The 27,317-nt window shown below is 37.0% G+C and overlaps 1 protein-coding gene across 7 annotated transcripts in view; it reads left to right on the top strand.

The window, feature by feature from the left end:
- Pum2 (pumilio RNA binding family member 2) overlaps positions 1-27,317 on the top strand; it is a 92,617-nt gene that overhangs the window by 11,049 nt on the left and 54,251 nt on the right. For 6 of the 7 annotated variants that reach the window (XM_029559199.1, XM_008824208.3, XM_029559202.1 and 3 more), the window contains exons 2-5: positions 12,537-12,605; positions 20,153-20,261; positions 23,915-24,102; positions 24,850-25,019. In XM_029559199.1, the coding sequence (XP_029415059.1) occupies positions 12,555-12,605; positions 20,153-20,261; positions 23,915-24,102; positions 24,850-25,019 (518 nt within the window). In that variant the 5' untranslated portion in view covers positions 12,537-12,554. Of the gene's footprint in view, positions 1-12,536; positions 12,606-13,526; positions 13,653-20,152; positions 20,262-23,914; positions 24,103-24,849; positions 25,020-27,317 lie in introns of all 7 variants that reach the window. The other variant, XM_029559201.1, reaches the window with a different exon arrangement.

Here is a 27,317-nt window from a genome sequence, read left to right as displayed (position 1 = left end):
TGAAATCTACCTGATGACTTTATATCCATGTTCAGATGCCAAGAAGCTCAGAAAGTAAACGACTGTGACTAGTAATAATCAGACATAATAGAATTAGAAATGCATGTGTATCTTAGTGTCAATTGTATTGAAAATGAATTTTTCTGTATGAAACTATGTATTTTAATAGTGAAATGGAGATCTTTTTTAAAGTTTAAAACCTCATTTAATTTTATGTATTAAAGGGTTTATACTGAGTACAATATTGTATAACTATTAATTCAATTGTAAACCTAAAAATTTACAGCCAATTTTGAAGGAAGTGCATCTTAGCTCTGGAAATTGTTATTGAATATGTAAGTGCTGTTGTAATGAAATGCTTCTTCTGATTGTGTGGTCATTAAATAAATATTTTTCTTAATTATAAAAAAAATCTAGGATATAAACATTTTCAATGCAGAATAAGTCCTGAAATGCGTAGTGTCCGTATGTAATTCCATAAGGGACTGTTAGCTTTGTGGGAGATGTGAATTTCAAATTGTTTTTCATTGTTTGAATATTCCTGTAGGCTGTAGTTCTTTGTAATTACTACTAAGTATATTTTATTCTTTAAACTAGAATTTTAGCTATTCAAATAATAGAGTATGAAGATTATTAGGAGTAGGCTTACAATAAGAGTAACATACCAGGAATTTGAAAACATGGAGAAATTTACCTTTTTTTAACTGTATAATTCTTTAAAAAATTCTTTTTATTTTTATGTGTATGAGTGTTATGCCTGCATGTGTATAAATGCACCTGTGTAGTGCAGTGCTTTCAGAGGCCAGACGAGGGCCAGTTCAGATCCCCTGGAAGTGGAATTACAGAAAGTTCTTAGCTGCCACATGGGTGCTGGGAGCCAAGCCTGGCTCCTGGAAGAGCAGCCAGTGCTCTTAACTGCTGAGCCATCGCTCCAGCTCCCTATATTGTTAATGTTTAAAGATAGTAATTAAATGTCATGAAAATTAAGAGAAAGATTGCTTGTAGTAGGTTTTATAGAGTAAAAGCAGTATTTGAGTCAACCTTGAAGGATTTGTGATATTTGCATATGAAGAGATAGAACTGTTAAGGTGTTGTCCAGGTGACTAGAATAGTGCAAGCTAAAGAATATGGAGAAGGATTTTTTAGAGAGTATCAGCTTTCCATAGCTGTGCCAAATACCCAAATAATTTAAAAGAGGAAAGATTTACTTTATTCACAGTTTTAGCGGTTTCGTTCTATGGTAGGTGAGCTCTGTTGTTGCTGGGCCTTCAGTGGAAAGGCATGGTGGATCAAAATTATTGAACTCAGTCACCAGACTGAGAGAGTAGAGGGGCAAGAGAGTTGGTAAGTCCTTCAAAGGCACACTCTGAGTTACCTACTTCTCTAGTTCGGGCTTCTCTAGGGCCCACCTCTTAATGTTTTCATCAGCTCCCAAGAATGCCGTAAGATTTTGAATCCATTAGTGTATTAATCCATTCAGGAAGTCAGAACCATCATGATCCGTTCATTTCCCAAAAGCTCCATCTCTGAACATTGCATTGGGAACTAAATCTTTAGTACATAAGCGTTTTGAGGGTAAACTTCACATTCAAAACCATACTATCACTTGAGGCTTTGGAATCTTCATTATTTTGATTCCTCTGCCATTTAATAACTTCGTCTAGAGAAATGGCCACGATTTCCTGATTTGTAGGAATACAGTACCTACTTAATTGGATTATAATGCTGGATTAATAAGCCAAGAATGATTTCTGTCATGAAATTCGATGAGAGATTTCATTAACCACTCTGTTTTTGTTTTTTAAGAGTCTCCCAATAGCCCTGGCTAGCCTGGAACTTGCTATGTAGACCAGGTTGGCCTCCATGTCACAGAGATCCTCTTGCCTCTGCCTTCTGAGGGCTGGGATTAAAGGTGTGATGCCACCATACCTAACTAAATTAAGCACTTTTGGTGGAAAAGTCTTATTAAAAATTGATCCAAGCTGGGCGTGGTGGCACTCACCTTTAATTCCAGCACTCGAGAGGCAGAGGCAGGTGGATCTCTGTGAATTCAAGGCCAGCTTGGTCTACATAGTTCCAGGACAACTGGGGCTACAGGGAGACCCTGTCTCAAAAAGTCCAAAAAAATAAATAAAAAATAAAAATTGGTCCAAAATGATTAACACAGAGACCCTCAACTGGTCAGTATGCAGAGAAAAATAGACTGCAGAGTGCTCAGTCCCAAATGGGACACCTGTATCACACCCTCTACTTGCAAGGCTTAGTGATCATTGTGGAAGATGGGGCAGGGGGAGTGGAAATACTGTAAAAGCCAGAGGTGGTAGATGAATACAAGGAAACTGTTATCTGGACACCTCAGGGTATTTGCACATATGAACCCACAGCACTTGACAGCATGCACAAGAGCTTTGCAGGCCCAAGCCAGACAAAACCTCAGCCTGAAATTCACAGAGCTCTGCCTGCCTCTGCTTCCCATGTGCTGGGACTAAAGGCATGCACCACCATACCCGGCTTCATGTATATATTTTAACTTTTCCTATGTCATTGTATAACACAAGCATTGTCAGGTGTGTTAAGAGGTTGGCATAAATAGGTTGGCATTTTGTGTTTTAATTTACTTCTCCCTCACATCTCCTACTCACAATTCAAGGACTTTTCTTTTCGCCCTTAGAGATAAGAGTTATGCAGTTTGGGAGTCTTTTAGATAGATCCACTGAAGGGGTACTCCAGTTGCCTCACCCTGTGTCCCTGTTCAGCATGGAAGAAGCCAAAGCAATCTATGTCCCTATTCTCTATTGGCAATTTGAGTAACCCCTTCAGAGGATGGTATGATAAGAATAGGAGGTAGGAATTGGCCTAGGCAGTTAGGGTAAAAAGACCCCAAAGAAAAGTAACCAATTTCTTGGCTAAAAGTCAAAATGTCCTTGGGCCTCTTAGCAACATACTCCGTTCCACAGGGCAAAAATGTCAAAAGTATTTGGAAGCTTGTATCTAATCTTTAAAAGATTTTAGGGTTACTTCTTCAGCCAAAAAGCCCCATCAAAATAAATAAATGAAAGAAGAAAAAAACAAAAAAAAAATGATGGGGAGATATGGGAGGTGTTGGAGGAGAGGGAGTGGGCATGGATTTGATGAAAACACCTTATATGCATGTATGAAATTCTCAAAGTTTTTATAAAAGTTAAAAAAAGTGGAAAAATGAGGAAAAATAAATAAAAAGTATTCTATACTTTTAAAAAAAGTTGGCATTTTAATGGCCTATGACCGCTCCCTCTTTCAGTTTAATGATATTGACAGTCATAACAGGAGAATTGAAAAAGTGTTTATTCCTATCCTATTGTATTTCCCATGAGTCTCTTCCTCATGGGTAACAGACTGGATTTTGAAAGCTGGGTTTAAGAGTATTTTGTATGCGTGTTTGTGAGGTGCTGCTTATTTTTTTTGATGTCTTTCCTATAGCCTGAGTAGGCCTTTGAAAGATAAAAACCATTCCATTTACATGTAATCCAAAATCCCCATTCCTTGTAAGAGAAAGAAGAGTGACGTGATGAAGAAGAAAAAAAAAAAATTAAAGCCATCCCACTACTTGGTTTGGTTATTCATATTTGGAAATAGATGATCTGCATTTTATTTTTGTGAAGCAGCTGAGAGTAGTGCACTCTAGAGCAGCCCCACTGTCTGGTCCTTAACAATAACTGTTAGGTGTTTTTTGTTTCATAATAGCTCAGGCTAACCAGAAACTCATGATGTAGTCAAGGGTGACTTTGAACTTTTGATCCTCCTGCTTCCACTTCCCAAGTGCTGGGATTACGGGTGTGTACCACCACACTCAATTTATGTGGCACTAGGGATGGAATTCAGAGCGTTTTGTATGCTAGGAAGGCACTCTACTTGCTAAGCTGCATCCCTCGCCAGAAGTGTGCCTTTATCCCTACACTAAGGACATGATTTACCATACCAGTAAAAATGAATCCACAGTGCTTAAGAGACTTCCCCAGAATGTCCAGTATCTTTAATTTCTGATATCATCTAGTTGGGCCACAGATGAAAACAGAGAAGTGAAAAATGTCTATTAGTAACGTTCCAGGGCTTGACTCTTGAACAAAAATTCCTACACAATACATTCTTCTTGGTCTTTCTTCCTCTACCTCCCTTTTTTCCTTTGAAAATTGGGTCCCTAGAATTTTTGAACCTTCTGACTCCATCACCCTCACTCCCATCCTTAACCCCTATGCTGGGATTATAACCCTGTGGTCACATCTTGGCCATATCTTGTTCATAGGGCTGGAGAGATGGCTCAGTGATTAAGAGCACTGGCTGTTCTTACATAGGACCTGGGTTTAGTTCCCAGTACCCATCACAGCTAACAACCATCCATAACTCCAGTTCCAGGTGATCCAATACACCTATTTTGGTCTTCTCTGGCATTGCATGCACAGGTGCACTTACATACATGCAGGCAAAACACTCACATAAAATAAAAGCAAATAATAATCTCTTTCAAAAGTCTTACAGATTTGCTTTAGAAAGGTAATGAATACAGGTAAATAGATGGGGGAGAAGTGGTTGAATTCCAAAAACTGAATTTATTTTTCTGTCCTAACAGTACTATATATGCATTTTTCTTAATTGTGTACCTAAATTGTGTTTTATGTAGATGTATTGAAAAATTTATAAGGTTGGGCAATTTTCTTCTAATAAATATATTTTATAGTGGTTTTTCCATGCAGGTCAGTAGGCTGGTAGTTCCCTCAGGGATAACCTGTGTGTCTGGATTATGTACAGCCAGGTGTGTGGTTATTTTATGGTGAACTGTGGCCCCTCTATTAATCCTAACATGTTCTCCCACCCCAACACCAAAAATACTGCTCCTAAATTAGTTACTCAGATTACATTTTGGTAACATCTCAGGAAACTAGTAATACCATCTACAAAGTAAAACAATTCGTTCACAGTACAACTTCTAGTTTGATTGTTTCTTGGTTTTCTTTCCCTCATATTGACTACCTTCATGTTAGGTAAGTACTTGGAGCTACTTTCTTCTGTCTTTCCGTAATATTCCCCATGGGGGGATAGCTTTGAGGCTAGTGACTGAAGCTTAGATTCACTTAAGTCCTTTAGTCCCAGCACTCTGAAGGCAGAGGCAGTTTGCTCTCTTGTGAGTTCAAGGCCAGCCTGTTCTGTATAGAGTGTTCAGGCTAACTAGGGCTATATAGTGAGACTCTCTCTCAAACAAAAAAATCTAGGTTAAATCCTGAGCATCCTTTCTAAAACTTTTTCCCTATTGTTTTAAATTTCTTTAAACATCTAGTGAGCCAGCTCCCTAGAAATTTGATCCATCTTTGAATTTCATTGCCAACTTAACACCTTCAGTAACTGAGTACCTTGGATGGCATGGTCTCCCTAGGTTAGAAAATTCCTTACCCCACTCTTTTACCCTTTCTCTTGACCAAATTGCATGTTTCTATGGTCCACTCCTTGTTCATCCATTATCTTTTACCTCCTGCAAGCTCCCTGCAAGTAGATGTACCACTTTTTATGTTGCATTTTTATTGTATTTTCTGTCTTTTGATATATTTAGATATACTAATACTTAGGTGTGTTACAGCTGTCCTCAGCATTTAGTACAGATACATGCTATGCAGGTTCAAATTATAGTCTAGGAGCAGTAGTAAGTCATACCATTTAGGTTTATGGAACCGTTTTCTGATGTTCTCAGAGCCAGATTGTCCAGTAACACATTTCAGAGTGCATCCTTACTGCATCCCTGTCATTAAGTGATACATGATTTGTATCACAGTCTTCCTTAACATTTTTTATTTAACCTTTAAAAAAAATCTCTTTTTAAAGATTTTTTTTTTTGTGCGTATGTAGGCATGCATGCCAAACACATGTGGAAATCAGGTGACAACTTGAGGGCATAGGTTTTATCCTACCATGTGGGTTCCAGGGACTGAACTCAGATCATCAGGCTTGGTGGCAAGTGTCTTTACACACTAAACCATCTTGCTGACCCCTATTTTTTAGTTTTGGCAGTGTTTAGACAAAGCTTTAGGTAGCCCAGCCTGGCCTTGAGCTCATTATGTAGCAAAGGATGACCTGGAATTCCTGGTCCTTCTGTATCTACCTCTTAAGTGCTAGGACTACAGGTATGTACATCCCCAAGCTCAGCCTTTTTTTTTTTTTTTTTTTTTTTTTTTTGAGAAAGGGTCTTTCTTTGTATCCAGGCTAGTCTAAAACTCACTATGTAGTCAAAGCTGGGAATGAACTCATGGAAGTCCTCCTACCTCAGCCTCTTAAGTGTCAGGATTACATGCATTGGGCACCATTCCTGGCCTTTATTTTTCTCTCTCTGCTTTTTAGATTAGAAATCCTTTTTGGTCTATTTTTATGTTTCACTGACCCTTTTGATCTCTATAGTCTGCTAATGAGTGTGTGTTTAGTAACATTTTTAACAGGCATTTTTCCATTTTGGGATTTCTATTTGACTGATTTTCTAGTTTCTCTTAACTGCTGAAATTTTGTATTTGTTCATTCTCTTGGTTTCTTTTCCTGTTGCTGTGGTAAAATATTCCAACAAAAGCAACTTGAGAAAAGATTTCTTTTTAGCTCAGTGTAAGTTAACAGTCCATCACAGTAGTGAAGTCAAGACAGCAAGAGATTGAACTAAACTAGCTGGTCACATTGCATCCACACTCAGAAAATAGACTTTCTCCATTTTATATAGTTCAGGATCCCAGTAAAGGAATGGTGCCATCCGTAGTGAGTGGGTCTGCCTATCTGAATTAATGCAGTCAAGCTAATCCCCCATTGGCACACCTAGAGGTCCAGTCTTCCAGGTGATTCTGGATTCTGCAAGTTCACAACACTGACAGTCACATTCACTTACTAGAAGCATATTATTTCCTTTGGTCTTGAACACAGTTATGATAGTTACTTTAAGTTCCTTATCACCTAATTCTGATGTGGGTTATCTTGAGGTTGGTTGATTATTAAGAACTCACTCAGAGATCTAGATGGGTAAATTTGTGACTTTCCATAATGTCAGAATTTATTGAATAACAGTAAATTCATAAGGTACTGAAGTTTCTTATTTTTTAATATTTGGAGGCAGGGTCTCCTAATAGCCCCAGCTGGCCTGGAACTCACTATGCAGACCAGGCTGGCTTCAATCTCAGAGATCCAACTGCTTCTGCCTCCTTAGTGGTGGGATCAGTGGTATGCATCACCACTCCCAGCTGGATAAAGACGTTTCAGTGGCAGGAGCTTGTCAGATTGGCCTGCTTAACTTGCTAGCTCTGGCTAAGATGAAAACACACAGATTATGTATTTTATCATCTGTCTCTCTGTCAATCAATCATTAAATGTGGGTTATAGAATAGCTACAAAGGTTAGAGAGGCAAGGAGTTTCAAAGACGCTTAAAAGACTTAACAAACCTGGGAAACGGATAGAATTGTAGCAGTCTGTTTGGTGATAAGTTGATGGCCTTAACTGAGTTGGAGAAGAAGCTGGAGGAGCTGCTGTGCTACTGTCAGACTGTAGGGTTAGAGTGGAGCTGTAGGAGGGAGTTGAACAAAGCTAAGGGCAGGATTGGATTCAGATGAATGAACAGGCAGATGGCAAGCCATGTCAAGAGCAGGGACCAAGGCAAGCTGAAGACCCTAAGATAGTGGAGAGTTCTCTGCCTGTCAGTACTTGACAGGCACTGAGCCATCAGCTGACAGATCGTTGGGAGTATTGCCATTGTATTGCTAAGTGTGTGCCTTTTTATGGGGTCTGGGTGAGGCAGTTATACCCTTGCTTCCATCTGTTGTGTCCTGTAAGTTCTTAGCCTTAATTTTCCTGATAACATTTTAATGTGCCCATGTGCCTCTACAGTCTTGATTAACCTAATAAATTTATAGGATGCTAATCCTTTCTAGTCCCAGGAGTAAGCCATTTATCAATCTGTGCCTTATGAGTGATACTAGACAGATGATACCGTTCATATGTCCACCCAGGTGTGGAATCTTCTTCTATCCCTCAGACGGAGTCAGAAGTCACTTTCAAAATGTAGTCTCTCAAGGCAAGGCACAATCTGAAAAAACAAATTTTTTTTACACAGTATGTAGTAACTCAGGATACAACCTGATTTTAGCATTGGTCTTTATTAGTTGATTTTTCCTTTTTATATTTTCTGGTTTCCCCCATAAGCCTGATAGTAGTATGGATTTCAGACTTTATGCTTGATATGCAGAGGATACTGTATATTCTGTTTTGTGGAGAATGTTAGGGTTTGTTTTGTTTTGCTGTAACTCGAAATTGAAATTCTATGATTTTTGTGGTGGTCAAGCAGTAGAAATTTGCTTAATACTTGTATCCTTAATTGGCCTCTTGGAATCAGTACTAGACATGTTGTTCCAGGGTCATCTACAAATCCGAGTTTTAATTTATATACAGAATCTGTGTTCTTTCTGGTATTTTCCTCCCTTGTTTTCTGAGCTGCTTTGGTTGCCCCCAAACACTTGCTCTTTGGTTCTTCAGGTCTTTAATATAAGTAGGTTTGCTATAGGAGTTTTAAAGTCCACCTCTGCTTATACCTTAGTTTGTCCTTGGGCAAAGCCAGCAAGCAAAAGAAACTATTGAAAACTTCATTCTGTGGGGGGAACCTGTCTTCTAAGTGTTGTCTCTCAGTTTCTGTTTTTAGTTCTTTTCTATTTCCTGAAAATTGTTTTTTTATGGTGTCTGGAGTTTATAGTTAGTAGATGGATTTTGGTTTAATGGGAGTTACCTTTCTTATTACCAGGAAGCATGAATTCACTGAATTCTTCAACAAGAGTGACCCTATTTGAGATCATTTTTTTTCTCTATAAGATATTAACATGTATTTATATTAAGTAAGCCCAGTGAAAGCTTTATGACTTAATGGGAATGACACGTTCTGTTAATAAGAATGCTAATGAATCCAGAGTTTCTACCAAGTTAAAAAACAAGAACTTATTTGATGTCTAGATCCATACTTTATTTTGATATTTTCCCCCTTTTGTATGTATACATGTGGATACATACATGTATGTGAAGGCCAGAGGACAACCTTGTATGTTGTTCCTCAGAAGCCTTTTTTAATACAGGATCTTTCACTGGCCTAAAACTCTCCTAATAGAGTAGGCTGGCTGACTAGTGAGACCAAGGGGTCTCTCTGCCTGTCTACTTGCCCAGTGCTATGCCCAGTTTTGTTTTGTTTTTTGAGTATTTTTATTTTACATGTATAAGTGGTGTATTGCCTGCATGTATGTTAAGTGCACTTGTGTCCTGCAGTGCCTGCAGAGGTCAGAGGGCATTGGATCCCCTGGAACTGGAGTTACAGATGATTGTTAGCTGCCATGTGGGTGCTGAGAACTGAACTTGGGTTCTCTGCAATAGCAGCCAGTGCTCTTAACCACTGAGCCATCTCTAGCCCCCCAGTGTTTAAAGAATTCTTTGTGAATTCTAGATACAAGTCCTTATTAGACATGTGATTGTAAATATTTTTTCCTAATGTGTTATTTCATTTTTTAACAGTATATTTTGTAGATTATGTTTCTAATGTTGATCAAGTTTTATTAGTTTTTCTTTTATAGTCATGGTTTTGGTGGTGATCTAAAAACTCATTGCAAAACACAAGCTCACAGCTTTTCCCTTGGGATTTTCTAAAAATTTCATAATGCTTACATTTAGGAATGTGCCCATTACTTTGCTGTAATAAAATACCATGACCAAAAGCTATTATTATTTTGGCTTATTGCTCTAGAGAGACAGGAATCCATCATGGTGGGGAGGCATGAAGCATGCTGCAGTTGTGGTGGCAGGAACAGGAAGCTGAGAGCTCACATCTCAATCACAAACATGGGAAGCAGAGATCACACTAGAAGTGGGATGAGACCATAAACTCTCAGCCCACCCTTAGCGACTTTCATCCTCCAGCAAGGCTCTATCTCCTCAAACATAATCTTCCCAAAGTGCCATCAGAATGCAATCCAGTGTTCAAATATTGAGCCTTTGGTGAAAATTTTCCATTCAAACCACCATGAGGAATATAATAATTTTTAGTTAAATTTTATATTCATGTGTAAAGTATGTTCTTTGGGGGACAGGATGGATATCTTAATTTTCCCAGTATCCTTTGTTGAATAGAATGAAGTTCTTTTTTTGTTTTTGTTTTTATTTTTATTTTATGTGTGTATTGCCTGCATGTAGGTAAGTGCACCCATGTCGTGCAGTGCCTGCGGAGGAGGGAAGAGCTGTAGGATCCCCTGGGACTGGAGTTACGGACAGTTGTTAGCTGCCATGTGGGTACTGGGATTCGAACCCGGGACTTCTGCAGGAACAGCCAGTGTTCTTTACCTCTGAGCCATCTCTCCAGCCCCAGAATGAAGTTCTTGTTACTTTATTTTTTATTAGTTGAGTGTGTGGGAGGTGCATATGTAGAGGTTAAAGGATGACTTTGTGAAGTTGGTTCTCACCTTCCACCTTTACATGGGTTCTTGGGATTGCACTCAAGTCTTCAGGCTTATGTAGTCACCTTTTACCCATGGAATCATCTCACCGGCCCTGAAGCTCTTTCTCTTTTAACTTTATTTTTAAATTTTATTTATTTGTATGTGTGAGTATATGCCATGTGTGTGGGTACGAGGAGGCCAGAAGAGGGTATCAGATACCTTGTAGCTAAGAGTTATAAGTGGTTGTGAGCCATCCAGTGTGGGTACTGGAAATTGAACTTAGATCCTCTGGAACAGCAGCAGGTATCCAGAACTGCTGAGCTGTCTCTACAGCCCCTGAAACTCTTTATTGTTTTGTTTTTGTTTTTTGAGACAAGGTCTCCCTATAGTCCCACCTGGCCTGGAACTCACTATATAGACCAAGCTGGCCTCAATCTCACAGAGATCAGCTGTCCTCTGCCTCCCGATTAGTGGGATTAAAGATGTGTGCCAGCATACCTGGCCTCCTGAACCTCTTTGGTAGCCAATTTTTGAGTGCTTACCTGCCAGCCACTATTTTATCTAATTTAAGTTTTCACAGCAAGCCTTATGTGGCAACTGCTCCCTTTATTGTCACATAAAAACATTAAGAAGAAACAATATAGATTTTTTGTCCAGTTCTAGAACTACCAGATGTTGAACTTCAACTTGCTTTATATATATAAAATTATTTATTTTGTGTATATATGCATATGCACGTGGGAGGGAATCAATTCTTCTACCATGTGGGCCCTGGGGATTGAACCGAGGTGTCAGGCTTGGTGGCGTATTCCTTTGCCTCTGGAGCCATCTCTTTGTAAGCCACATTAAGGTGTTTGAGCTTTATTTTTAGGGAAGAATTAAAATACAGGAGTCACATCATCAGAGTATATTTCAGAAACATAACTACAGTTTGGAGATTGGGTTGCAGGATAGAAAGATGGGAAGAGGATTGCAGTGGTTCAGATAAGAGGTGGTATTCCCAACTAGACTGCTGGAAAATACGTTTAAGTAAGGTAAGAATGGTTTTTAAACAGGATTTTGTAAGCTGGGTGTGGTGGCGCACACCTTTAGTCCCAGCACTCAGGAGGCTGAGGCAGGTGGATCTCTTGAGTTCAAGGTCAGCCTGGTCTACATAGTTCCAGGCCAGCTGGGATTACAGGGAAACACTGTCTTAAACAGACTCCAAAAAAAGCACTTGGTAAATGATATAATGGGTGTGTGAAAAGAAAGTAAAGGACAGTTTCTGTGGTACCTCCAGGGATATGAAAGGAAGGAGATAACTCGGAATTTTGAAAAATAGAGATTTGGGTGCTGGAGAGATGGCTCAGCGGTCAACAGTGGTTGTTCTTGCAGAAGACCTGGGCTGGAATCCCAGCACCCCCATGGAAGCTAACAACTGTCTGTAACTCCATTGGGGGGCGGGGGGGGGGATCCGACAGCCTCTTCTGCCCTCTATAGGCATTGCACGACGCGGGTGTACTTACCTACACACAGGCAGTACACACATACACATAAGAATAAATTTAAAAATTTTGAAAGAGAAAAAGTAGATATTTGGTTTTGTAAATACAAATTTGGTGGATGTGGTGCCCTACACTTCTAGATAGCTCTCCAAGTATTGAGAATACAGGAGATTGCTCACAGTACAGGATAGAGGAGAATACCTTTGAACAGAACCACTAGTGTAAGGTTTACAAATAAATGCTAAGATTTTTTTTAATCTTAATATAAAGCAGTAATATAAAGACAGTTTTATAGTAGGAATTAAAACATTAAAAGATAACTATGCTTTAGTGCTTGAATTCACTTTTTGTTCTTTATTTCCTTCTTTTTGATCAAGAACTTGTAGTTGTCTGTTAGCACACAGAATAATTAAAAACTCCTTTTCTTCATGATTTTCCATAATTTTTGATGCAAATTGCTTTCCTGTAATTTATTTGGGAAAACCTGTCTTCATAGTAAAATTTGTTTTTATCTATCTCAGAATATTTTAATAGCAATATAATATAGTTAATATTTTGTTAAAATTTTCTGTTAACTTTCATTTTTCTCAACAGGTTTGATCTGTGGATGAAATGAATCATGATTTTCAAGCTCTTGCATTAGAATCTCGGGGAATGGGAGAGGTAAATACTCACCAATACTAAAAACTTCACTTTAATTCTGTGAGTCATTGAATTTGTTATTTTAACTGTAAATCTTAAAAATCGTGGTTATAGCTTTCAGACTATGGGTTAAAAATAAACTAGGAATTATGCAGTTGCATTTGCAATTTTTGCTGCTTTTTTTTGGTAATTTAAAACAGAAAGTAATTTTAGTGTGCTTGTTTGTGTCTAGGTGATTTTGATCACTTGGTTAAATAATGTCTTATTGTGGTAATGAATCATACACACATAATTAGCTCTACTCAAAAGAATACGTCTGTTCTGCCATTTTATATATGTATACTGTTTGCTCTAGCTATACTTATTGTTACTATTCTTTCCCCAAAATCTCTCTTCACCCCAAGATACTTGCTTAATAAACTTCTAGTTCTCTACAAGACTCTAGAGAAAACACAGTAACTAGTGTCCCATTGCTATCTGCAGTAGAATTAATTACTTCCTCATCTGACTTCTCGTTTAGTTCTTTATGAATACTTTCATTATGTTACTGGTTATAGTTTGTTTTGTATTTGTTGCCCATAAATTGCTGGCTTTGAATGCTTAGCATAGTAGGTACTCTGCATTTTAATGAATTTTTATCTTTTCTATTAATCTATGGTTCTCTTTGAGCCACCCAGTTTAACCTTACCATTACATATATTAAGGCATCTATAAAATAGTTTCCTTATTCCTGATGAATTTTAGAAAACTTTGATTATGAAAACTCTTGTGGTCATATCTTTGTTGTGTTCTATACTACACACTTAAGTGTGGACTTTAATAATAGAAAATAACAGTAAACAGACCTAAGATGTGTAATTAATTGCTTGCTCCTGGAGATTATTTTACTTTAATAGAATAGACATTCATGAGACTCACTCCATCCAATGCTGTGCTCTTCAGATGCAGAGAGAGAGTCCAGTCACTCCTTTGGGCCACAAGAGGGCACCCTGCAGCTAGCTAAACCCTCCCTTTCTTCAGAACAGCGTTTTCCAAAGAGTTTGTCATTTTCAGAGGACTGATTTAAGGGTGAGTTAAGGTGCTTAAGCTTAAGTATTGCCAAAATAAACCTGTTAGTCCAGTAAATAAGTTAAAATCTATACTCTGGGCCCTAAGAAAAACTTCAGAGAGGGAATAATTTTTTTGCTTAAAAAAACAGAACCCTAATTATACACTTCATTGTGGTGCAATGGTTGCTTAGGCATTCTCTACACTATAGTAGACTATATAGAGGCATTTGAAAGGGCTTTTGTTCTTTCCCTGCCACTTGTTTTCTTTGGTTTTTAGTAAGTAGAGCAACATAGCTTAAAAGCAGGTTTGAGAGCCAGCATTACAGTACATACCTGTAATCCCAGCCACTTTGAAGGCTAAGGCAGTCAGATCATGAGTTCAAGCCCAGTGTAGGCTGCATAGCAAGACCCTGTCTTAAAATCCTGAGGTAAAAGTAGGTTTGAAGTTTTATGCTGTCCAAAAGGCTTGCACTTGACTTCTAAGTGTGAGTAAAAGCCTTTTAATTCCCAGCTCTTTGTTCTTTACTTGCCATGTGCATTGTATATTGATGACAAGTGGATTCTTTTTTTTCTAATTTGAAAATAACATTTGATAAATCTAAAAATACCACTGTGGCTAAAAGTTATGATGATCAGAAGCAGTGGTTGAATTAGTTAGCTGTGGATAGAGAAGGTTTTAGGAGGAGTTGGATTGAATAGTAAGCTGAAAGAAATAAGCTTGAACCAGGCTTTCTTAGACATGTCAGATGTGTAGAACTAAAGTGACTTAGGCCTAAGCTTCCAGCTGTTTGTTGGATAGTTACAGGTCAGTTCATTAGTGACCGTCATTCAGTAAAATGCATTTTTAGATAAGCTGTTTTTACTACTTAAAAAAAAAAAAACAAACAAACCAATTAACCAACTAATATTGTTACTTCTAAGAGATAGCTAAGAAACCTCAAATTTCTGTCTCTGGGTTCTCTCCCACAAGCCTTTCTATCTTTCCTCATCTCACAGGCAGCAGGGAACCTTCTGGGATTTCCTTCTTTGCCTGTCTCTCTCTCACCAGTCTTCTCCTCCTTTCCTGACAGGTGAGGTGTTTTGTTATTGTTTTAATTCCAGAATTCATTCATTGGAATACATTAAGCAGCCTTCACTTTCTGGCTCTTGAATTTTCTAAAATTGTTTGTTGGGTTTGTTTTGTAATATAAAAATCCCCCTTTTAATGAATTGCCCTATTCTTTTTAAGATAAAGTTTTGCTTATTGTATCTTGTTATAAATTTCTAATGTATGAAGAAGCATTGTGTTTACATATAGGACTCATTTTAAATGTGTACTACCTTTGTATTTTTTGATGGGTTTACTGAGCTGTCACCAGGAAGTCAGTCTCAGTTGTTCACCCAAAGACAGAAACAAGTCTGTATTCATCTGTTCATAAACTCTTCCATTTTTTTTTCTCCTCACAATGTATTTATCAAAAGACCTGATTTCCCTTATATCATGTGGCTTACTATAAATAAATGTAATCCTTAGGGGGACATTTCTCTCTCTCTCTCTCTCTCTCTCTCTCTCTCTCTGTATGTGTGTGTGTGTATGTGTGTGTGTGTGTGAATCAAATATACTGCAGAAGCATATAGTGGCTGTCACTAGTTTATTAGGCTATAATATAGCTAGTTCTTATTTTTTAAATAATGGGAAAAGGGACCCTGACTGGAATTTTCTTAAGGACATTTAATTTTAAATCACTGGGTTAACAAGTTTTATTTAGGGTACAGTTTCGTAGCCCAGTGTGATAAACAATGCTCTCTCCTTTTCTGACACAATATTTGGGAAAATATTAAAGAAAGTTTGTGTTCTGTGATCTCAGGTAGAATGGTAAAGTAGACAACATATTGGAGGAAGTAAGAAGACTTCTGTTTTCTCAGAAATTCACTAGTGATACAATTAAGTAATGCTAAATTATTTGAAAACAGAAAACTCAAACACTCTACCTGATCTGAGCTGTTAGGCATAGTTGGAATGTAAATCAGGTGTTTTCAAATGGTACTTAGTGATTTGTTTATAATGTCACTGCCTCCACAATCTTAGTTTATTTACTCTACTGGAAGAATAGTAATAATCTTAAACTTTATTTTTCATTTACCTAGAGATACTCTAGATACTCTTAATTCTGGAAATTTTCAGGAATATTGATGAATTACACTAAGATTTAAAAAGAACAATCTTTCTGTGGCAGTTAAACTTAAAAGAAAAGCCTTATAATGAAACAGTTAAGGATTTAAAATCAGTGGTGTTCTTTACCAGCTGTATGTGTAACCTTGGGATTTTAACATCTGGCTCAGTTTCTTTATGCAGAAAGACCATATTAAGCAACTATTCTTAAGGAATATGGCTTCTTCATCTCTCTAGGATACTTAAACTGACACAGGAAAAGGAAACAACTGTAGGCAATCTTGCAATGAATGATACAATTCTTTGATAAAATCAGGCATTTAAATGATTTCTGTTTTGTTATATAAAAGGTTCTTAGTATATATGTGACTGCTATGGAATAAGTGATTTTTTAAGTACTCTATTTACAATCTTTATTTTTTTTTAAATGGTCTTTTCAACTTTATTTCTTACTATAATTCTTTTTATTTTTATTTTATGTGTACCAAGTATATTACCTGCATGTATGTGAGTGCACCCATGTCATGCAATGCCACGTAGGTCAGAAGAAGGCATCAGATTCCTCTGAAACTGGAGTTAAGGACAGTTCTTAGCCTCCATGTGGGCACTGGGGATCAAATCTGGGTCCTCTGCAAGAACAATCAGTGCCTTTAACCACTAAGCCATCTCTCCAGCCCTGTATTTACATTCTTTCATTCAAGTCTTATGACAGGAGCTTTATTACTATCTTTTCTTTACAGATATGAGAAAATGAGCTCAGAAAGGTTGACTGCTGTGAGACCACATAGTAATACTAGAATGACAAATGTCTTGACTGTATACTACTGCTTCCCACTAGAAATAGCTGTTACGGTCAGCATGTTGGTAGTAGCAGATGTTAAGAATAGGAATGATCTGGGGAAGTGGAATGGATAGAAAAGCTTAAAAGTATGAATATCTTTTTAAAAGTACTAATGTATTTGTAGAAAAGACTACTAGAGCTTTAGGGAATTGCCTTGTGGGTTTTTTTTCTTTCTTCATTCTTCCTGTTGCAGATCTCTACTTTTTTAGTATCTGTTTTTTTGTATTTTGAACACTTGTATTATAAGTAGGTTGATCCTACATCCTGATTTGTTTTTCCCTAGGTATCAGTTACAGCTTTCATGATACAATTAATAATAGCATCCCTTTTCTCAAAAATAGCCTAATTTGGATGGTGATCTATATGATCTATATGTAATTTAAATCATCATAAGGTTTAGCGTTTGAATTCTTTTAACTCGTTGGATTATGTTAATCAGCTGATTTGAGATTTTTACCTAACAGTTTGCATTAGAAAAGTCCGATATATAAGTATACCTCCTGAAATGTTGGAGGAGGAATTTGATTGATTTGTTCATGAAGCAGTATACTTAGGATTTCTTTGGAAATGGGGAGGGCAAACCATAAATTCTTTCTGAGGAAAATAATATTGTATGTCTACTCAGTCAGTTATCTGAGTTATGAGGATGGAAGGGCCTGTTGATAAGAAAAACTTAGTGTCCTGACTGGTTTAAACTCAGAACTTTTGTAAATTAGGAAAATAATATGGTATTATATAATAAATTTTCTGGATATTTTAAGATATTTTAGCCTTGTTTTCTATAGTGTGTATCCTTATTTTTACTGTAGTATAATCAGATTTTCTGGAGACAAACCTCTTTATTTCCACTTCATTTAAACGTTAAAATTTTTGTTTTAGTTTGTGTCTGGAGTAGTTGCTGTCTCTTAAATATTATTCCATTTAAAACTATTCTTTGTCACAAGCTAGGGAAAGCATTCGGATTACTATGTAAATTGCCACAGAAAGCATTTTCTAGGGTGCTGGGGAATCAGCTCAGTGGGTAAGAGCACTTGCTTTGCAAGCATGGGAATGGGAGTTCAAATCCCCAAACATCCCCCAAAGACAGACATGACTGCAAGTAACCCCAGCATTGAGCAGCAAAGAAACGGACAGATCCAGATCACTTGCCAGCCAGCCTAAACTGAAAAGTTGAGCCTTCAGTTCAGCAAGAGACTCTGTTAAAAGTCAGGCAGGCAGGCAGGCAGGCAGGAAGTGATAGAGGAAGATACCTGACATCTCACTCTGGGTTCCATATGCAAGTATGTGCTCACTGATAGTGCACCACTAGCACCACACACACCCTGTGTACTAAAAGCAACATTTTTTTTTTTTTTAACAAAAAGCATCTTCTAGAATGTTACTTAAGGCCTTTTGTAGAATGTTAATTTTAACTACTAAATTTTATTTTCCTGTGTATCTAATAGCTTATACATTTTTACAATTTGCATTTTATCTTTTGTGATGCTAGAGGTGGGACCCATGGCTTTGTATGTGCTGGGCAGGTGCCCTATCACTGTGCTGATCCCCAGCCCTGCACTTTGCAGTTTAGGTACTTGGGGAATATTATCTCAAAGATAGAATAGTCTCTTCAGGGATTCTTTTATTTCTACTACCTCAGAAAATGAGTGCTACGGTTACTGCTATGCCCATGATTGGTGCTTCAATTAGTTGTTATAACTTTAATCTTAAATTATTTAAATAATATCAAACGTGATGCTTTATACTGCTGCGATCAGAGTAGATTGTTTAAAATGTCTATACATTATCAAGATAAGTCATTTTATAGTCCAAGAAGATCTTTACCTTCAAAAACTGTACTTATTTAAAACATAGTAGATTTATCTTAAAATTATAAATACCTATTTTATGAAAGATTTGTAATTAGGAAGATGCTTTCCTCCATTCAAAACTGCTTCTTCTGATTTCTTCCATCTCCCCTATATGCATTTTATCTATATTTTCCCACCATTTTTAGTCAACTCCTTTTGATCCTTCAGAATGTCTCTTCAGATCCATTTTATTTTCTCAGTTCTTTCTGCCAGTATGCTCTTCAGTTCTTGCTATCTTGACTTTGTTGTGATTTCCCTAAATTGGTCTCCTTGCCTCTAGTTTTTTTTTTCCATTCTGTTTGCTGCCATTGGAATTTGAGTTGTTTTACAAAACATGTCACTCTTGCTAACCTGTCTCGATTTCCTGTTGCTTTAGTAAAACATTATTTCCTTACCATGTTTTTACTGGTTCTCATAATCAACCTGGTTAGTTTTACCAGCATCAACTTTGCATCTGCCTGCATCTGTTATATGTACACATTGCATTTTCTAGAGTTTTCCTTTGTCCGTGCTTTACTGTTTTGTTCATGTTTAATATTTTCCTCAGCTTGCAACCTCCATTACCACCCCAACCCCTCATATACACGTACTATTATTACCTCTCAGACCCCAAGGCAGGTATTACTGAGTTAAATTTTATTGTAGTCTATATGTTTGTAAACTCTGAAGATGAGGTCACCATGCCCCTAAAGAGGCAGACACAGGTAACTGTGTGATAAATGTAGTAGTAGAGGTATATACAGGTCTGATTATGAATGCTGAATGGCCGGGCATTAATTAATATGTTGAGAGTGATGTCTTAAGAATGTGTATTTAAAATGCCAAATGTATATCTAAGGAAACTAATCTGTTCAAGCAAACATACATAATTCTCCTTCAGAGTGTCAGGGATAGAGAGGAAAGACCTGGATTGAAAATAAGATTTCCCCTTTAATCTCAGCACTCAGAAGGCAGAAGCAAGCAGATCTCTTGTGATATCAAGGCCAGCCTTGTCTATATAGCAAGTTCCAGGCCAGGTGGGGTTACAGGGAGACCCTGTTTCACTCCCCCCACCCCCTGAAAAAGAAAAAGAATTGCTCAAATGTAAAGTTTGAGTAATAAGTGAATGGTCCTACCCACATAATTTTTACGTGTCACCATGTAGGATAGAGCATAGAACCTTGAGATGATTATCTAAAAAATATTGATAGGGTTTTTCTATTATCCATAGCTACCTAATTTAGGATTGACAGATTGGTAATATTCAAGAGCTAGTAAGAGTTGAATAACTCTGTTATTCCATTGAATAGCTGAAGTAAAGAGTAGAAAAATACTTTGTATTCTGGAAGCTTTGGTGATGGGAGGTTGTTCAAAGGCAATTCTTGGAAGTAGAAAAAAAAATAATCACTTGCTTGGTCATTTTTATTATTTGAGCCAGAGTCTTTGAAAGATAATTATATACAAAGAAAATTATGCAAACAAAAATGTTTGGAAATAGAAAAGTCAGAGGCCTAGAATTATTATTATACATGGAATTGCCTTGTTTAATGAGACTGCTTAGAAAATAGATCACTCTGAATTTTTATGAGCATCAAAGGCTGACATGTACATTTCAGTGATATATTTGCTGTTCCTTATATTTTTTGTAAATGATATGATACAAGATTATAAAAGTATTTTTTCCCCCTTCTAAATAGCTTTTGCCTACCAAAAAGTTTTGGGAACCTGATGATTCAACAAAAGATGGACAAAAAGGCATATTTCTTGGGGATGATGAATGGAGAGAGACTGCTTGGGGAACTTCTCGTAAGTCATTGATATTTGGGTGAGAATTATGAATAAATTCAGCGTCTGTTTAAAATCCTGCTTATCCTTAGACTATTGAAGGAGAAAATTTGTGATGCCTTTATTAAGGATTTCATAAATCATTATAATTTAGATTTCTTCTAGCAATTAAGTTTTTTAAAAGATTATTTCATTTTATGTGTTATGTGTGAATACCTGTATGTATGTATATGTGTGCATATCATGTGTACCTGGTGCCTACAGAGGCCAGAAGAGGGCTTCGGATCCTCTGGAATGAGTTATAAGTGACCGTGAGCTCCTATGTCATCTCTAGCTCTAGCAATTAACTCTTGGCCTGACAATATTCTTACTGGCTAGATGAATTTGTCACAAGGTTTAATTGTGGTTTTTTTGTTTTCTTGTTTTAAAATTTTAAATCTGATAAAATTCTGAATACTACTAAAATAGAGGACACATTAACTTAAACATTAAATGTTACTGGGTGATAGTGACTAATTTATCTAACTGCACCTCAATCTAGCATTATTTGACATTAGCCACATCCAGAAATGAAGTAAATTTTCTTGGTGATACAGACTTCCTAGAAAGAAAGTCGATAAGAATATTTTTCATTCCCATTACATAGCGAGGAAAAAGTTAAACCTAAGAAGTCATTCAAGAAAAGGAACTAGGCATGTAAGGAACATAACCTGTGGGAGTCAGAGTATTTGTCAGTTTGAAAACATTTTTTTTTAATTTATTTATTTTTGGTCTTTTTGAGGCATGGTCTCTCTGTCAAAAACATTCTTTAATATATCATTTTGCTATCGTATTTTTTTTATTATTTTATGTGTATGAGTGTATTGCCTGCTTGTATATAAGTGCACCCCTGTTATGCGATGCCCGCATAGGTCAGAAGAGGGTATCGGATCCCCTGGAACTGGAGTTATAGACTGTTGTTAGCTGCTGTGTGGGTACTGGGATTTGAACCCAGGTCCTCTGCAAGACCAGCAGTGTTCTTAACCACCAAACCATCTCTCCAGTTCCCTTGCTATTGTATTTTTAAAATATTTCTGATGTATAAGCCAGGCGTGGTGGTGCACGCCTTTAATCCCAGCACTTGGGAGGCAGAGGCAGGCGGATCTTGGTGAGTTCAAGGCCAGCCTGGTCTACATAGTGAGTTCCAGGACAGCTGGGGCTACAGGGAGACCCTGTCTTTTCAAAAAGACCGAAAAAAAAAAAAACCCAAAAAACAAAATTTCTGATTATCCAAATTTCGGAGGAACCAGGTTTGAATCCCAGCATCCACATGGGTACTAACCATCAGTAATTCCACTTGGCAGGGGATCCGATGCCCTCCTCTGGCCGCCACAGTACTTCATGACAAGGGTACACTTGCACATATGTAGGTGTAATACACATTCAAAAAAAATTTTACATATTCATTCATTTGTGCTGGGATTCATGTAACTAACACATCCTTTACCAGGAGCCCATGTTCCTGTTAACTTGTATGGTAGACATGTTTTAAAAGTTGAATAGGGAGGCCAACCAGGCATGATGGCACAAAAAGGCCTTTAATCCCAGCACTTGGGAGGCAGAGGCAGATGAATCTCTTGAGTTCTGGCCAGCCTCTGGTGTACATATTGTGTTCCAGGCCAGCTGACAACTATATAATGAAACCTTGTCTCAAAGTATTTTAAAAATAGGTGAATAGGGGGTATAGAAGGAGATGGCTCTGTAGTAAAGAGTACATACCAATCTTGTAGAGGACATAGTTTGATTCCCAGCACCCACATCTGGTGGCTTACAACTACCTGTAATTCCAGTTTCAGGTGATATAACTTCCTCTTTTTTGACCTCCACAGGCATTATACTCACACATACATGCATAAATAAAATCTTTTAAAAAATTGAATGAGTAATTACTAAGTTACATTTTTAAGATATTCACACATAAAACATTTTGTAGCACTACATGACTGTGAAAGATTTTCAAGATGAATGGCAGAGAAAATGTCTATAATTTTAGTCAGTTCCTGTGTCTTTCCTTCTCCCAACTTTTCAGAAAGGACTATATGGATTATGAGTATTAACTTTACCAGAAGTCAAGAGAAGATTAGAAATGAATGGGATTTTGTTAACCCAACAAATACGTATTGAGAGCTTGTTTGGAGGTTCTAGCAGAGGAGCACAGCTACTTGTATACTCTTGACCAAAGACCAGTCCTCTATCAGGGAAGGTTGTCCTGGCCAAGCACGCAGCTTCGGGAGGGACACATGTGGCACATTGAGGGAAGGGGACACCCGCCTAGCCAGCCAGATCAGCCGAATCAACCCTGGTGGTCAGTGGGGTGACAGATGTCGCAGCCAGATCACCCTCACATCCACAAATACTTATTGAATGTCAGGCACATACAAATATGAGCAATGCATTCCTTGCTCTCAAAGAATTGTCATCTTTTTTAAGAAATTTTGAGGCAGAGTGTGGTGGTACATGTTTTTAATCTCAACACTCCAGATGCAGAGCCAGACAGATCTCTCTTGAGTCAGAGCCAGTCAGGGCTATAGTAGTTTGGGTAAAGTGCTTGCTACTTCCTAGCTCTCTGATGTTAGAAATTGCCTTCGTTCCCGTTACCGAACAGCTATAGAGAAGGTGTTCATATCAGGTGTAAGATTTTCTAAACTAAATGAGAAACTTTAGAAAATATTTTGAAAGTGTTTGTTATTTGGGTTTTTAGATTTTATTCCTGAAGGAGCAATACTTAAAAGCAACTCAGCCTTCAGGTGACATTTTCTGCCCAAGTGAATTTTTTTTTTTTTTTAATGTGTATGGGTGTTTTGCCTGCATGTATGTAAGTACACTTGTGTTGTGCAATGCCCTCAGAGGCTACAAGAGGGGTGTCGGATCCTCTGGAATTGGAGTTAAGGATGGTTGTTAGCCACCACGTAAGTGCTGCAAACAGAACCCAGGTCTTCTGGAAGAGCAGCCAGTTATCTAAATAGCTGAGCCAATTCTCCAGCCCCCTCATTGATGTTTTTGGTGTGACTCAAAGTTCTTTGTATAAGCTTTTATTTATTGCCAAATGAAACCCACATAAAGGCGGAAGAAGAGAACTAATTCCACAGAGTCCTCTTCTGACTTTCCACTTGCATTTTCAAGGATTATGCCCTCAGACTAGTGAGATGGTTCAGCAGGTAAGACACTTGCCACCAAGCTTGGCAACTTGAGTTCCACCCCCAAAGACCTGTGTAAAAGTGGGAGGAGATGCTGGGCGTGGTGGTGCATGCCTTTAATCCCAGAACTTGGAGGCAGAGGCAGGCGGATCTCTGTGAGTTCAAGGCCAGCCTGGTCTACATAGTGAGTTCCAGGCTGGCTGGAGCTACAGGGAGACCCTGTCTCAAAAAGACCAAAAAAAAAAAAAGTGGAAAGAAAGAACCGACCTCACAGAGTTGTTCTCTGACCACATGTACTCTCACACATGCATTATCCCTCCCCCCAAATAATAACAATAATTAAATATTTGAAAAGAGCTGGATGAAAAGCTGTTTATAAGAATGTAACAAAAATATTGTACTAAAAGAAAGTGCTGATTTTTCTTCCTTAATACTAATTTGTATTACTATTTTACTTAGCTGAAAAGTAAAAATACATAATTGTGTTCTTCTAAACAGATCATTCAATGTCCCAGCCTATTATGGTACAGAGAAGATCTGGACAGAGTTTTCATGGAAACAGTGAAGTAAATGCAATTCTTTCTCCGCGCTCAGAAAGTGGAGGCCTTGGTGTGAGCATGGTAGAATATGTATTAAGTTCCTCTCCTGCTGATAAATTGGATTCTCGATTTAGGAAGGGAACTTTTGTAAGTATTTTGAATAAAGATACATTTAATATTTTCATTGAAAATTTTGGTTTCTCAGTTTTTTTGTTTTGTTTTTTTGCCGTTTTCTTTTTTAGAAACATCTTACTATGAAGGTCAGGCTGGAACTCACTATGTAGTAGATCAGGCTAGCTTGGAACTCACTATGTAAATAGACCAGGCTGGCCTGAAACTCATGACAGTTACCATACTTTAATCTCTCATGTCTTGAGGTTACAGGTGTGGGCTACCATAGCTGTAACCTCCAGATCAAAGTCAACTTTTTTTTTCCCTCCATAAAATGTAAAGAAACTTTAGCTATTTAAAATTTGTTTTCTTCACTTTATGAAATACATGAAATTGTAGAACAATTAGAAATATTTATATTTTAACCATGCTACAAAAATCAAATCCTATAAATTTTAAAACTTATTTTGCTAAGGTAAAATTGCTTATCTCTGGTAGTACTTGATCTCTAAATAAGTAAAATTGTGTATTCATTAAATATTTTATCTAATTTGTGGTGTTACTGCTTTTCCTGTACCGCTATAGTTAAGGTTGCCTTAGCCCTTCTGTTATAAATCACTCGTTTGTACTCAGTTTTTTTGGCCTTTGCTAAATGAGTTGACTACAAAATTAAAATAATGCTTTTATTGTTACATGCACAATAGAGTAGTTTTAGGCCACCTTTTGGTGCCTTTTTCTGTGTTCTATTAAGTATTCAGAATCAAACAGATTCTTTTTCCTCAGGGTACTAGAGATGCTGAAACAGATGGACCTGAGAAAGGAGATCAAAAAGGCAAGGCTTCTCCATTTGAGGAGGACCAAAACAGAGATCTTAAACAAGGAGATGATGATGATTCTAAAATAAATGGCAGAGGTTTGCCAAATGGAATGGATGCCGATTGCAAAGATTTTAAGTAAGATTTTAACTTTATCAAGAAGAAAAGCGTATCTCTTTAGGGATTACTACAGTTAGTTAATGTGTTGACTGATTTAGATAGTTTTCTAGTTTAGGTTTACATTATTTCCTGTGTACCTTGTGTTAATCTAGACAAGTACTTATTTTTCCATGAAAGTAATGATTGTAAGTCATTAAGAAGAAATTTCAAAACAGCATGTAAAAACAGGGTGTTATGTTTAAGGAGTAGTGTTAGAAGCTGCCTCTACTTTTTATCCATTATGATAGTCTAAATCAGAGCCTTTGCTCTGCTAAAATTAGTGAATTGTAGGTGTAATCTGGTTTTTGTTGTCCCTCCCCTCCCCCAAGTACCTTGCAGTAGAATTTTTCTTTTCTAACCCTGAATTCATCCTCCTGCCATTTGATTTTAATCTTAGATATGATGAGGCAAAATTAGTTTAGGAATAATGAATTTTCTTGTATGAGTTTGTGCTAATATATAATGTTTGATCAAATAGAAAGTGGGGCGCAGACAGCTTTAAGCTCCGAATTCTTTCATACTTCCATTGTTTTTAGCAAATTAAATAAGTATTTTCATTTAGCCTTTGATCTTATATTAAGGACTGTAAAATTATCTGTATAATAAGAAGTTGGTAACTTCAAACTGATCCCTGTACTTTATGCTTCAGTAGTCATATACTTTGGAGCAATTACCTTCTAAGCCATAGAATCTTAGATAACAGTATAGTTACATGGTATATTGTATACGTCTACATTTATTGCTTTCACTTAACAAAGCAGGTAATAAAACTCTTTTTTAGAAGTGCCATTTCCATCTGTTCTCATTGCAAAAAAGCATCCAAAACCAATAAACCTCTTTTGATTATAAATTTAGTGCTTTTTATTTTACTTTAGAACATTTTCCTGATTTTGCTCTTCTGCTATTACCTAAGTTTTATAGTGCAGGCATTTAAAACTCAGTTGATTATAAACATTTATAATTGAAGTGTTAACACACCATTAACTATAGCAAGAAAATAGCACCACTGATAGAACAATATTTTTTCATGTATCCTGCTTTTCACTATATCAAATTGGTGTAAAGATTATATTCCTCCCTTGCAACATTTAAGAACTATATTTGCATTCTTTTGTTCCATTAAGTTTTTAAATGTGTGTTTAAAATTACTAATTAAATATGGCATCAGTCATTACTGTAACTAATATCACTACTGTATGCATTACTGGAGGAGAACTGAAATGAATGAGGAAAGTTTGAGGCCTTCCTTTTTTTAAAATGACTGATATGAAAGAAATCCAGTTTTGTTTTTTTCTTTCCATATGTTTCGATTGAAAAAATAAACTTAAAATGTTCTTGTACAAATTAGGTATAGCTAAAGGGGAAATAAGTTATTGCAAAGGCAGTGGACTGACTTGGAAGTAAAATGTATTTTTAGGTATCTAGAGAGTAATTCTTATAATTCTGAATTAGTTTACAAACTGCTCTCTATAGATTAGCAAATGCAATGTAAAACACCTGAAATTAGAGGTAGATTTAGATGGGTGTAACAACCAACATTAAAGGCAAGTAAAACACTCAATGACTATTAAACTTCATGTACAAAAATATACTATGAATGAATGCATGGCTCGCGCCATAGAGCACCATACTTTGGGGAGACAGGTTAAGGAATTGGTCCTATATAAGATATATAGAAGAAAAGATATACTGTAGATTAGGACTTAAAAATAAGGTTAAAAAAAATAAGGTAAAAAGAAAGTGAAAGATGTTAACAAAAAGAGAAACCAATGCTTAAAATATAGCCCACTATTAGTGAATTTCTCAGGAAAATTAGAGGGAGGCCTAAGTATTGTGAGAAATGGAGGGCTCTTGGTTGCAGTTTCTCTTTTTTTTTTTTTTTTTTTAGCCCCCAGCTGACCTGGAACTCATTATGTAGACCAGGCTGGCTTTGGACTCACAGAGATCTGCCTGCCTCTGTCTCCCAAGTGCTGGGACTAAAGGCATATGCCACCATGCCTGGGTGGTTGTAGTTTCTTTTATAGAATGATTTTTCTGTGTGTTCTGTATATATTGTTTTAAAAAAACTTTACATTCCTTTTTGATGTTTTGAATTGAAACAATTTTATGATGTTCTTTAGAGAGCTGTTATAGAAGGCTTTCTCAAAGTTTTTTGGTTTTTGGTTTTTTCCTTTTTAGTTAGAACCACCAGGTCATTCATTCATTCTTAATAAGGTATCAGGCCTGAAAAAGATAAAAGTGCAAAAAAGCCACATTTGGAAGTCAGGAGCTCACCAT

This window comes from Nannospalax galili, unplaced genomic scaffold (assembly GCF_000622305.1).
Source record: "Nannospalax galili isolate Female #2095 unplaced genomic scaffold, S.galili_v1.0 scaffold69, whole genome shotgun sequence".
NCBI classification, from domain to species: Eukaryota; Metazoa; Chordata; class Mammalia; order Rodentia; family Spalacidae; genus Nannospalax; species Nannospalax galili.
The sequence above is the reverse complement of the archived record's forward strand: the minus strand, read 5'-3'. Positions and strand labels throughout refer to the sequence as shown.